General features: G+C 33.0%; 1 protein-coding gene and 1 long non-coding RNA gene across 3 annotated transcripts in view; one reads left to right on the top strand and one right to left on the bottom strand.

Moving 5' to 3' along the window:
• The window catches only part of LOC132731801 (uncharacterized), a 33,641-nt gene extending 27,205 nt beyond the window's left edge, over positions 1 to 6,436 (bottom strand). For both annotated transcript variants that reach the window (XM_060718064.1, XM_060718065.1), the window contains exon 1: positions 6,320 to 6,436. In XM_060718064.1, the coding sequence (XP_060574047.1) occupies positions 6,320 to 6,326 (7 nt within the window). In that variant the 5' untranslated portion in view covers positions 6,327 to 6,436. The remainder of the gene's footprint in view (positions 1 to 6,319) is intronic.
• A 6,635-nt stretch (positions 6,437 to 13,071) lies between these two features.
• On the top strand, positions 13,072 to 14,014 carry LOC132731804 (uncharacterized). Its single transcript, XR_009625935.1, has 2 exons — positions 13,072 to 13,234; positions 13,882 to 14,014. It is a non-coding gene; the product is annotated as an uncharacterized LOC132731804 (long non-coding RNA).
• Positions 14,015 to 14,484: the final 470 nt, after the last annotated feature.

The raw sequence follows: 14,484 nt of genomic DNA, 5'->3' as shown, positions 1-14,484 counted from the left end.
AAAATGTAACTGATCAAAAAGTTCTGGGTATTTGCATAGATATCAACTTAAAATGGCACTTGCAAATTGACTATGTTTGTTAAAAACTTAACGGAAAAATTGCTTAATTGAAAAAATATATCGTGTTTTTTTAACTTTGATATGAAATAATTGTTTTACAATGCATATATATTGCCCATTATGGACTATTGTTGTAATATATGGGGTAAAGGAAACACAAACTACATAAATAATGTTTGTAAATTACAAAAACGAATTGCTAAAATCATTTTACACAGCCACAAAGATCTCCGTCAATGAAGCTATTCGAAGCTCTTAACTGGTTACCGTTCCTTGACAGATGTAAATACCACACGGCGGTAAACTTAAAATAACATGGCACCGACTTATATGACAGAACTGATGACTTTATCCGACAACAAAATATATAACTTAAGGCCACATTGGAAATAAGATATATATGATTGCTATTGTATGTTCTTAATGTGTAACCATCTTTAAATAAAGATATTATTATTATTATTATTATTATTATTATTATTATTATTATTATTATTATTATTATAACTGCTGACGAATTAGCTGACGGTATAGAATATAGGGAAAGATACTGTTGTAAATATGTTTGTTTGTTTTTTTGTTGTTTTTTTTTGGGGGGGGGGGGGTCGGGGGTCTTTTTTTTCTTTTTTTCTTTTTTTCTTTTTTCTTATCTGTATACTGAAACGTCTTAATAAAACTATAAATTGATTATAAGTAACATTTCATATCCAAAGGTAGGTGAAATAATTGAAAAGTTATACATACACGGAAAATGTAATAAATTGTGTGAAACTTTAATATACTAGAAAGATTTCAGATGAAAATGGTGTTGACATTTAAAAGATGCAAAAAAATGTTGAAAATAATTGTTTATTACTGATATAAAAAGACAAACAAATTATATCCATAGATTATATTACAAAATATGTAGAAAAATAAAATTTTGAAATGGAAAATAATAATGATGAACAGTCTGTGTTAAATACAAAATGAAAAGATTCCTTAAATTTAATTTTCAGTTGTCAGTATACGTAGTACAGAAGTTTTCTTGACAGATACAAAGATAGTTCATTAACTAATCTAACTGGGGTGAGTAACCAGAAGCATTCGTTAGAGTTACGATCATCGTTAGGCCTTGGTTAAGCTCTAGTTAGTAATTTACCCTCTAACCCGAAACGTTCGTTATACCAAAAATACTAACGAAACAGTCGTAAAATAACGACTACCTCGGAGTACACGTTAGACCTTCGTTGAAGGAAAAACAACGTCTGAAGCTCTTTCAACAAACTTTTTATGAGTATGTATTATTTATATCACGTATTTTCTTCCTATTTTCTTGATAATAAGTCCTTGATATGATGTTACAATCTGTAAATGTCTTAATATGTAAAGTTATTATTTATTTATTTATTTATCATTATTATTATCATTATTATCATTATTACTATCATAATTATTATTATTATTATTATTATTATTATTTATTATTATTATTATTATTATTATTATTATTATTATTATTATTATTATGACTGCATTCATTTTCAAAATAAAACGTAACCGTACTCATTAAACTTAAGTGAGCATTTCTTTCGTAAATGATTTTAAGAATAATTCCAAATATCTTTATACAAGTGATGTTGTTTTTTCATTCCGCAGACAATGGCCGCCATGCTGCTAGAGTATTTAGATAACTGATAGACTTTGGACACTTATATGTTTGAATGCTTCTAAGGAGGTTGATTAATTTCATCAACTGACATAGAGAATACAAAGTGACCTGTTAATCGCCTTAGTTATCTTATGTAATAGTATTCTTTCTTATTTATCTCAAAACAAGCTAACACTACTTGTATTGCACGTTTAGCAATACATCACATTTTTTTCATGTATGAAATTAAATAGATATAATATTACATTAAAGTTTCAATTTTTTAATACTTAAAAGACTTAGAAGTTATACTAGTTCTATATACAAAGTGAAATTAAAGAATTCAGCATAAAGACATTCATGTACAATGAAAGAGTGTAACACAGTATATGGATATATTTTGACGTGTTTGGTTATATATGAAATTCAGCGGTTTATATTAAAAAAAAAAAACATTATATATCTTTCAAATATTTTAAATTAATGGTTAACCTCTATTTTCATGAAAAGTAGAGTTTATTAATCGAAACTTGCTTTGTTTCCCATGTAATTTTCAAGCTAGCAACATACGAAGGTTTATTAAATATTTTCACCAGTGTGTAACAAAGGTTATGTAAAGAAAGTTTTACAGAAAAGCAGTTCATTTCTTCATTTGCATCATTTAAATCAAAACAAAAATCACGTTGCTATTTAGCGTCAATATTTTTAAAAGCATCGATTAAGATATTAGCGAAGATATTATTGCCATTGGCCAACAATAATAAAGTTTGAAACTATTTTATTACCTTATTTTTAAAAAATGATTCACATTTATTAAAAAATGTATACTTTGCCTTTAAAAGGAAAGATGATTAACATTTTCTCTTAAATTGTTTATAAATCTTTATTTATTTTTCATCACAAAGAAATATCAAATCAAGATATATTTATATATGTAGCATTTCATCAAGGAGATAATTCACTGTATATTTATCTCAAAAAGTATCCAAATTTTATTGATTTCTATTTACTTTGCACTTTAACATTTACTCTTATATAGTGTACTACTCTATTTCATCACACACATACCGAAATATTCTACATCTTAAAGATGAGGCAATGAACTTATATCTAGTCTCTCCTTTTGTTTTTTGTTACAAATCCAAAATGTTCAGTTGTAATTATGTTCATGTAACAGTATTTCTTGTCTATAGTTTTTGCTAGAAACGTTGTTTAATGTTTAAAGCAAATAAACGCTATTGTATTGTTTTGTATTGTATTGTATTGTATTGATAAATTTGATTAATGAATATATATGTCATTATTAATGAACATACAAATTCCATTTAACATTTTTATGTAACTTGTAGAATTTTTCTGATGATAAATCTGTTATATAAAAATGCATATTTAATTACGTTTAAAACAGTTTATCCTCAACACTATAATATCAATTTTGGTTGATTTGAAATAACGTTCTAGTATAATTACTGAAGCTCGTACTATATATAACGCCATTAAAATGTAACGTGACATTATCTTCAAAGTTTATTTTAAAAATCATTGAAAATTAGTATTGAAATTGTATTGTTGATGCATTTCTATCAATGTATCATCACATTTAGTATGATTATGTACTATGTACATGTCAAAATAAAATAATGTTCTGTTCTGTATTGTATATCCGAAGACTTAGAATTGCTTTCTTTAGATTCGTTTTACGGCGAACGTATGGCATACATACATACATGCATACATACATACATACATACATACATACATACATACATACATACATACATACATACATACATACATATTGTTTCTTTCAAGCAGCTGTGTTCACAGATATATATGGCTGCACATTTGCACAAAATTTTTTTAAACAAATTATAAACAGTTTAAAAACAATTATTTGTACGTGCAATGTAATCTATGCAGGAAAAGCTAATAACAGGTGGTGCCAAAATGCTGTGTATACCCTTAACGATTACACAACGATTTCGTTAATGAATTTTACTAACGACTGATTAGCGATAACATAACGATGCTTTCTGGTTATGCAACAAAAACAATCGGTAAAATCACTAACGTGTTCGTTACGCGATCGCTAACGTTAGCGGGATTTTAACGAAAGCTTCGGGTTACTCACCCCAGGTCTGTAGATTAAATGTTCGCCGGAGAAATCAGCACACCTACCCTCAAAATCACCATGCATTTTATTCCAAGTCTCATATTTTCATATAATCATTTTGTCCATCGACACAGAAGATATTATGCTCCACGATAATGGTCAAATTTAAACTCCAACATCAATATAAACAACGCAACAGGCGAAATAAACATCAAAATTGTCGCCGTTTTACGCCATTTTGACACATTCAAAATTGGCTGTTCAATTGCGCCGCGCTTTGAATATGGAAACCACATATTACCGAATGGCCCCGACTATACGATTAAGAAGGGATTTTTTAATTGAACGATTTCATTTGGTCGGCAAATGATGTTTGGCACTAATAAAATTAACACACATAATTTTTAAGAAATACAACGTTTTCATTGGATGACAAATAAAGCTAAACACTAATTTAATATTCCTTTCACTCTCACTTTTGACTCTGTCTAAGAATGAAATAATTTCAAATCAGAGAAGACTCTCAAAGAACAGTTGTTATTGATTTACACGCCGGTGTATGATATCATATTGTTGGAATTATTCAGATAAACTCGCTATTATATTTATAAATAAACCTCAATATTCCATTTGTCTCAAAAATGATGAAGAACTGTATCATATAACAACGATGTAAGTACATATACGTAAAATAAGACACGACTCGTCATTTCACAATAGCATACACAATATTCATGTAAATTTAATGCAATGGGTTTAATTTTTCCTGTTTTCATTTTCATTTGTTTGTTTGTTTCTTTAGTAAATAGATATTTTATACTTAATATGATCCTTATATTTGCTATAATTGAATATCGACAACAACACATTTACTAATTGTGAAATTAATGAATTCCTTAAGCAACATTTACTTTCGTTGGTTCGCTTTCTAATCTTGCTAGATAAGTAAGCAAGTATCAACAATGTGGTGTTTTAAACTACAAACTAAAAAAGATAAATGCGGTTCAACGCGAACGTGTAAAATAAAAAGATCTACGTAATATTTGTGGTTGCTATTTCCGAATGAAAACATATATTTACTAGCTTATAAAATCCCACAGGGCTCACGTCTAGTGGTTGCCAATGAAAAAAAATCAATTGTGAATGTCATTATTTATGTCAAAAATGATTAATTGTTTATAACAATATGCCATAAAAGAATGCAAAAAGTGATGGTCTTAAGAGCATTGTCACGAGTTACATTTTTTTCGTACGGTGTTCCGTTAGTGCCATCGCAAATAAATTCATTTGTTAAACAAATCTGCTGCATGCGTGCACACATGCGTACCGAATACGAAAACACAAAAGTCAGAAGACGAAAACGCGAAAGAACGATACCGCGAAAAAAGTAGGATGATGAAGATGCGAAGACACGATGACCGAAACGCGATAATTGTCGACTTGAAATTATTTTTCGCAGCTTGATCATCGTATATACGCGTTCCCTCTTCTCGTCTTCGTATTTTCATGTGTTCGTCACATATGCATAGTTTACGATGCATCTACATTTTATTCTTGTGATTGTTGAACTTATTTTCAGATTAAAATAAATGCCTTCACAATGAAAATTAAGACAAAAGTCATAATTTAAAACTCTTGAGACATGATGACCCTATAAGGCTTCCGTAATATTACTCTTAATCTTTATCAGTTTTCAAATTGTTTTGATGTTTTAGTTCTCTATCTCAGTTACTGCCACACATATTTGTGTTCTCAGAATCGCATAGTCCTTCATGACCAATAATAATAGAAATTTTAAGAATAAACGCTGAATTTGCTATAAATTATCATAGAGAAAATAAAAATAGTGGTTAAAATTGTGTGAATACTTTGAATCAAACATAAAAACAAAGTATATTTTATTTCACGCAATAAAAAAAATTGTCTTGAAAAATGTTATGAAAACACAAAAGTGAAACGATGGACGAAATATAAACAAATCCAGCGATAATCTAGTAACACACGACTCTACAAAATATTAAAAGTACCCAACAAGTTACAACACTCGCACGTTAGAATCTATTTCGGAAAAAATACGAATATTTGATGACTATATATGACTTTATATCTAAAATGCGCAAACCTTAGTATAAGTTAATTATAATTAAGTAATCCATAAGTTATCCCGTGTTATCAATAATCACTTTTACAAATGGCACTTTTACAGAACGTCATATTAAAGAGTTGGAAAAAAACACATTTCTTACATTAGCTTTCAATATTTGAAGGTTATATATACTGGACCATGTTCAATAAATTTAAAAAAAATAAACATACATAAACTAAAAGTACCCCTCCTCCTCCAAAAAAAAATAGAGAGAAAAAAAAAGCTATGAACTTATTAAACAAAGCAACAAAAAAGAAAAAAGAAAAAACACGCTCACACACACGCGCGCTCACACGCACGCACGACAACTTGCATCTTAATAGTAAAATAATGATAAAACTACTTTAATTACTAAACCTTGTGTTTTTACCTCTCATTTAGGATGATATTCCTGTAATCCTCTCTAGTAAACGTCTTGATCCTTCACTTCCTATTAAACATGTTGGACCCAATTCAGACTCACGCAAACACTTTTATTGATTCTACATAGCAGCATGATCATAGAGTGTTGAAACTATTCAGATACAGTGAGGAAAACAAATACATGTATAGCAAACAACACAATGGATCTTACATACGAAATTTAACAAGTTTACTTCTTTAAAAACGAGCATGCGAGAGGTCTTTTTGCAGCTGTGGAAGATTTGTTTAATAAGAAAAATATTTTGATATTTTTTTGCATAAAAGGCACAATGAATGCTTATAAATTACAATTATTTAACAATATAGAACTTATTATTATATATATATATAATACAGTATCATAATAAAAGTTTGTTTTACACTCATTTTTTAATGTTTTGAAAGATAATATGCCTTTTCTTCGCGCATCAGGGATATTTTTTCTACAAAGCGAACAATTTATTTTATGCTATAAAACTCAATTTAAAATAAATGATATACATGTATATGAAAAGTAGTATCAAAATGAAAGTTTCTTGTAAAATCCAATAATCAAATTTTTGATTATATGGAAACATTTCCTCTGCAACAGAGATTTTCCTAAGAGGGTACATAGTATGTTAATCAAACAATTTTAAGTCCCAGACTTACATAAAAAATGTATACATGTATATCATAAGTATATACAGCTGCATGCCTCCAATCACAATATTTAAAGAAAATCAAACTTTGAGAAAAAGTTGTGACATTTGCGCAAAAAAAATCACCGTTGTGTAATTTAGTCATACCTGTTCAAAAGTTAAAGGAGCCTCAAAATTTCGGTACACGGTTCACTCGGTCTAATAATAGTGCATGGTGACACTGTATTTCCTTTTTTCAGAACATGAAAATAGTAAAACGCTATTCAGAAAACAATAATCGATTTATACAGTTTAAAAGATTAAAAACGGAATGAACCATTGCTTGCAGTGTCAAGTAACGTAAATGACATTTTCCGATCTTTTATTGTACCGATTTGTTCACATCGATTTAAGTTAAGTGTACTGTAAAGCGGAGCATGCGCATGACAATTTTTGAAGACTGGTTCTTATGAATTAAGGCTTAAAATGCGATGCATTATATAATTAGCTTTAATTTGATACGCAAACTGATGACCTCTCAATTGAATATAATGTCAAAAATAAAATCATATTAAGCATCATGCATCATTCATAACCCCACCAGCAACCTTAACTTTTTAAAGAATAAGTGGTCTTGAGCAAAATTTGAACTCTACTTGTAATCTATGTTGTTTCATCTGTATACAAATATAATTACAATTAAAAGCCTATCTTCCAGAAATCATTTTTCTATTTTTAGCAACAGTGACCTTGACCTTGACACCAGGGGGTCCAAAACAATTCCAACTGGGGTCTTGCTGCTGTATCAACAGCTAATCCTACCTCTAGTTATTGTCCGGAAACCATTTTTCTATTTTTAGTTACAGTGCCATCGATCTTGATCTCAGGGGGTCCAAAAGAAGTCCCAACCTGTGTCTTCATATAAGCTTGTTATATACAAGATCTCATTGCTTACTCTAGTTATTGTCCGAAAACATTTTTTCTGTATTTGTAACTTAGACCTTGAACTTGATCCGAGGGTTTCCAAACGTAATCCTAATCTGCATGGGTCTTCATATAAGCTTGCTATATACCAAGTTTGATAACAATATTTCATTGCTAACTCTAGTCTATTGTACCATATCCATTCATATTTTAAATTCTTTACCTTAATAAAACAATTTTCCATGGAAATTAACGTCATTACACCCGTAACTGTTTTCTTGCAACAGCGTGTGAAATTTTTAACTTCATTTATAACGGCAATATTACGTCATCCCAAGCATGCCACGGGTAAAGCACGCGACTCATCTGGCACCCCCTTGCCAGATTCGGTAAAACTTACGGAAACGATTCGGTAAAACTTACGGAAACGCCAGTCTGATATGCAAGAATAAATATTCCTGTACACGAGTGGACGCCCTAACGATAACTACATTGAAAATTCATTCGCTTTCTGATCTCATGTATAATGTACAACATTGTACAAACCGAAAAGATAAAAACGGATTCCCTAAAGAACGCCCAAAACGACAAAATTGAAAATGTTGCAGGCTCGGTTTGAGCCCGTGGTAGCCCTGTTATATGTCGCATCAAAATGTCGCACTTGCCGCAAAATGTCGCACCTTTGCCGCTAAATGTCGCAATCGGCGTTAAATTTCGCAAAATTGACTACCTTTAATTAATATTTTAGACATCACAGCAAATACTTTCATAGCTGAGATAGTTGGGACCCAGTTCACTTAAATAACTTTCACAGCGAGCTCGACGAGCTGGCCCGAAGGGCCTGCTCGCAAAGCGAGCTTTACGGTAACGCGAGTACCTGCTAAGTGATGGTTTTGAAAACTTTCGTCCGAAGTACCGAATTGGACACATCGCAACTTTTCGAATTACAAGATAATGATAAAAGAACTTTGAACTTTTATTTTCAAATTCTAGGCCTCTGAGAGGCATCAGAATACAACATATTAAACATGAACAAATGACGTAATACAAATTTGCTATATAACATGAACAATGGCATGATACAAATTTGCTATGACTAGATAAACAGAAAATTATCATATCAGACTAAATTTGAGAAATATCAGACAAAATTTGAGCAATATCAGACACTGAGCCATTTCTAACACATAGGAAAATTTGCTATATAACATGAACAAATGACCTGATACAAATTTGCTATGACTAGATAAACAGAAAATTATCATATCAGACTAAATTTGAGCAATATCAGACAAAATTTGAGCAATATCAGACACTGAGCCATTCCTAACACATAGGTGATAAAAATACATGTTAGCCTTAAGAAACATAATATTATACTACACAATACTATTTACTATCAAAATGTATACATATATTACACAACCTCGTTTATCATTTGAAAACATGCATTACTTTCCTGCAATAAACAGCAAGTTTAACAAGCTCGTTTTTGTCTGTACTATTCATTAGCAATGAATATTTCAAACCGATGTACTCTGATTGAAAACGGAAGCATAGACTGGTGTCCTGCGTACTCATAAAGGAACCATAATAGAAAGGGAGAACCAGAATAAACGGAAGCAGTGTATAAAATACCGAATGACAATTTTAAAACGGAAAATGAAAAATAAAAATGAACGATTAATTTAAAACTATCTTACGGTAAAAGAAAATCGAGCTCGCTTTGAGGCTTTGCCTTTTTCATATTAGCGAGCCCAAAGAGCTGGCCCTAAGAGCCGGCTCGCAAAGCGAGCTTTACGGTGACGCAAGTACCTGCTAGATAGTGATGGTTTGAATTACTGAATTGACACATCGCAACTTTTCGAATTACCAGATAACGATAAAAGCCGAGGTATTCTGATTGAAAACGGATGCGTAGACTGGTGTCCTGCGCACTTTTATAAGAACTATAATAGAACAGGGAACCAGAATAAATGGAAGCAGTGTTTAAAAAACCGAATGACAGTTTTAAAACGGAAAATGTAAAATAAAAATGAAATGATTATTTTATACAATTTAACGGTAAAAGTAAATCGAGCTCGCTTTGACGCTTTGCCTTTTTCATGATATCAGTTTTTGTACATAAATTTAGATATTGCGACATTTAACGGAGGTGTTGCAACATTTAACGGTAAGGGAAATTCGCGCGACATTTAACATTACAGTTGCGACATTTAACGGTACATTGATTTAGCATTTAACAGCAATGATGCGACATTTAGCGACAAGTGCGACATTAAGCGCTTGAAAAGCGGCATATAGTCCATCGAAGCAAAAAAAATGCGTGCGCCCTAAACAAGAAAACAAAAGGCGAAAATTTTAAAAGGGGATCGTAAAAGTACCAAAAACAGGCACTCACAACAATAATGTCGTCAAAAATCGAAAATATGACACCTTTGATTACGGGGAGACTTTTTACAGTTTTGTTGTACAATATTTAAACTTCAGTCACATGCCCAAAATGTAAATTTTGACTGACTAATAACATTACCAGAAATTTCTCTATGAAATGGGGAAAGATTAACTATTATCCTCATTGACGTACCACTTTGATCTGTCAGCGAAAACAAAACCGGAAGAAACTGTTCAAAATAATTACAAGATGTACGGCGACAATTCTGATGATTTAGTAGGTAAGTGAACCAGTTTAAGAAAAACTGTTGCGCTTATTTATGTACAAACTCAAACTGAGTCTGCAATTTTCATGTACTTTTGTTGTGATTAATGCTTCCGAAGGATCACCATTTTTCCAGATTTCTAAACCTTACGAATACAACATTTGAAAGCGAGCGTACAGTTTAAAAATGAAAACAACGTCTGTAAATGGAATCAAGTAATAAAATATGAATAATAAGTAATGTGTAACAGATAATCAATATACCAAGTATAATATCTTAAAGAACGAACTATCAATATTTATTACAATTAAACACGCATATTGGCATCGATGGTACATATTTTAATACATTAAATTGTGAACGGGCAAAAGATTTAAAACCTGTGTGATACAACATCACTAACGACCCAAAACAAAACATTTAAAAATGTTTCTTAAGACGTTGTAGCACATGGGGTTAGTCAAAATCATCTTTCCTGTTTCGGCGGCATCTGACATATTTTGTGTTAGTAAAACGAAAATTGTTGGTCTGCTATTTTATATCATATGGATTTTTCTTACGAAGTATCAATGCTCAAACAAAAATATCTTTCAGTGCAAATGAACAGAAATCCTATAAGATCAGATATGGTCTTTTTATTGCAATACTAAATTGAATATTGTATATTATCATGCTATTCGTGACACACGCACATGAAAGGGGTTTATCAATTTAAGTCCGCCACGCAGCCGCCAGTTTTGTATTATCTGATAAAACTTGCCTCGATCTACTCTCTCGCTAATTTGTTTTGTCATTTCCATATGGATGGCATATGTCTGATTGTAAGGTTTCCTGAAATAGCAATATTTGCAAATTTGATCATTAACTCCTTTTTCCTGTCACGGTATGCAAATGAAATTTTCAATATACTTCATATTCTTACCAAAAATATTCATTTAAAATGCCTTCATATAGACGTTAACTTGTAACCTGCCAGGCTAGCATGAACCTCTTAAGCCTCGGTCTCACTTACTCCCGGCAGAGCCCAGGACCATCCCGGTAAGTTACCGGGATGATCCGGGACGATCCGGGATGAAATTATTGTTGCGGTCACACTTACCCCGGCAGCACTACGGTAGTTCCCTTACTTACCACCCAGGATGCGCTCCGGATCATCCAGGCAGAGCCCAGGTGAAGCTACGGTTCATGCCGGTGCTTCCCCGGTCGTTCCCGGATGACGCCGGAAGAGCCCCGGTTGACCCAGGCAGAGCCCCGGTCGATCCAGGCAGAGCCCCGGCAGAGCCCAGGACGATCCAGGCAGAGCCCCGGTAGAACCCCGGTGGATTGAAAACGCCCGAAAATGATAACTTTGATACATAATTTTTATTTAATATAATATCTATTGTTCCAGAATAGTAATTCATGATGATTTTCTGGAAAATCCTTATGCCATACTGGATAGAAGGGAAACGGGAAGGCTTTTAATACAAACAAGTTCAATCATCACAAATTGTCCTTATTTTTTTTTTAAATGATCCGGGCTTTGCCGGGGCTCTACCGGGGCTCTACCGGGATCAACCGTAGCTCTACCTTTATCCTCCGGGGCTCTGCCTGTAGTTACCGGGGCTCTGCCGGCATATACCGGGGCTCTACCGTAGCTCTACCGTAGCTCTACCGGCTATATCATACCCCGGATCATCCCCGGTTTGTGCCGGCAGAGCTACGGTGCTTTCCCGGTATCACCCCGGCCGTTCCCGGCAGAGCTAAGGATGATGCCGGCAAAGCTATACCTTCCCGGATCATCCCGGACCACCCCGGTGATATTAAATATTTTATTCCATCCGGGGTCGAATGCCGGATGTTCCCGGATCATCCCGGATCATCCAGGACGTTGCCGGCAGAGTTACGGATGTACCCCGGTTGGTACCGGTCGTACCCCGGTCGTTCCCGGATCACCCCGGACGTCTACCGGGGCTCTGCCGGGGCTCTGCCGGGATGTAAGTGAGACTGTAGCTTTACCAGCTCTATACTGTTGACAGATTTTTTTGGTGTATTTGATACTTGTATCCCTTAAACTCCAAATGAACTGTTTCAAATTCCAAACTAAGGAAAACAAATCAAAAGTGAACGTTTAATGATGGCTTGATTGTCTGTAGGTTTATATGCGCGCGTATATATTATTGCGTACATATGCTTATCTTTATGATTGTTTTGTGTGTGTGTGTGTGTGTGTGTGTGTGTGTGTGTGCGTGCGTGCGTGCGTGCGTGCGTGTGTGTGTTTACAGGCCTTACTGCATACGTATGGTCGCACGAATCCACCCATCAATCCATCCATTTTTTATATCAAAAGTTAATTATTGCAATTATGACAGGTTGTGTTTTTGACTTTTCAGAACTTATAAGGGAGAAAAGATTCAGCAATGGATACTATAAATGCTACTGTTGTATATTGACATTTTTAACCAAAACAACATTAAACATTTGGTGGTTACAAACACAAAGTGACAGAATAAACATCGAAACACACAGTTATCTGATTTGTATGGAAGCCTTGGAGGGTCACTTTTGAGTTTCGACTTACGGATATTTTACTTTTGACTTTCGACTTTTGACTTTTGATTTGTGACTTACGTCTTATGACTTTTGGCTAACCCATTTTACACGTGCCCTAGAAGCTGAAAGCAGCAACTTTGGTTTCAGGTATGTTTTTAAACGTTTTAAATAATTTCATGCAGATTTGTCATGGAGGAGAGGATGTGTTAAGGAGGGAATTTAATATTATTTGATATAATCCCATAGTGGTAACATATCACAGACTTTAATTCCACAAGTGTGACTGTGTGTTTTGTACAATCTTCTATGTTCTAAATATGTTCATTATATTAGTGCTTATACATTTTTTGTCCTCATCACAAAATCTGTCCATGAGTAACAAACAAATAACTGTTTTACAAGTAGACAGGGAATACAAGTTTTACGTCTTAAAATGGCATGGTGCACAGTATTAAACATGTATCGCATTTCAGCATTTTATTGAGCTAACATGGAATAAGTAAAGAACGGCAAGTGCTATGTTCATACACACTATACAAAGTTAACTTAAAATTGTAATCGAGCACCATTTGCATTTAGCATCAATGTCTAATTTTGTTGTATATTTTAACAATTGAGAAAAGAACACTTAAGAATAAACGTAGATATAGAACCAGTTAGAACAAAATATCCTACTAGCATTTAAAATATTTTTTCGCACCTATCAATCTTTAAAAAACGGAGCTAAGAGATTTACCCATTTTATATAATATGAATGTATAAAGATTTAGATAAAAGATAAACTCTTATTTCAGACACAACTACTGGACAAAAGGTAACGAGGATGAAAACCTTGATGTTGATCTGTGTCTTCATCATTATACTGTTCAGCATTACCAAAGCTACCGTGCCAAGATACCTACCCTCAACATCTATAACAAACAAAACTCTGCTGATAATAGAGTACTTTCTGGTACAGCATGGCATAACGACGTCATTTAGTACAGTGAATAGACTTTTTAAACGCTTAAATTTAAAACGGCGTAATGGAATATATACTCCTTTTGAGTTATAAACAGAGAAATACAAACAAATGGACAACGCATAGAATTTCGTACAATATGGCTTAGGTTAATGCTGAATTACCACATGTACGTCAATGGAAATAATGAGAGCGCTTGATCCGGATGGTATTGAGATGCGGAAAGCTCATCGCTTATGCCGACGCGTATACTACGCCATGACATATGGACGGTTTCATAAGGATTTTATATCCATGGTGCTGTGAATGGGTATAGTAGAAAAATAACATGGTTAGAGGTTTTGGACTCAAATAACGACCCACACCTTATTGCAAGATTCTTTTAGACACCTTTAATGAACATTATCAAGTCCCCCTCACCCAATTACTAGGTTGT

Source organism: Ruditapes philippinarum, unplaced genomic scaffold, assembly GCF_026571515.1.
Source record: "Ruditapes philippinarum isolate M1 unplaced genomic scaffold, ASM2657151v2 ctg63_1_1_1_1, whole genome shotgun sequence".
In the NCBI taxonomy this organism is placed as follows: Eukaryota; Metazoa; Mollusca; class Bivalvia; order Venerida; family Veneridae; genus Ruditapes; species Ruditapes philippinarum.
Note: the sequence above shows the minus strand (reverse complement) of the source record. Positions and strands in the feature narration are given on the sequence as shown.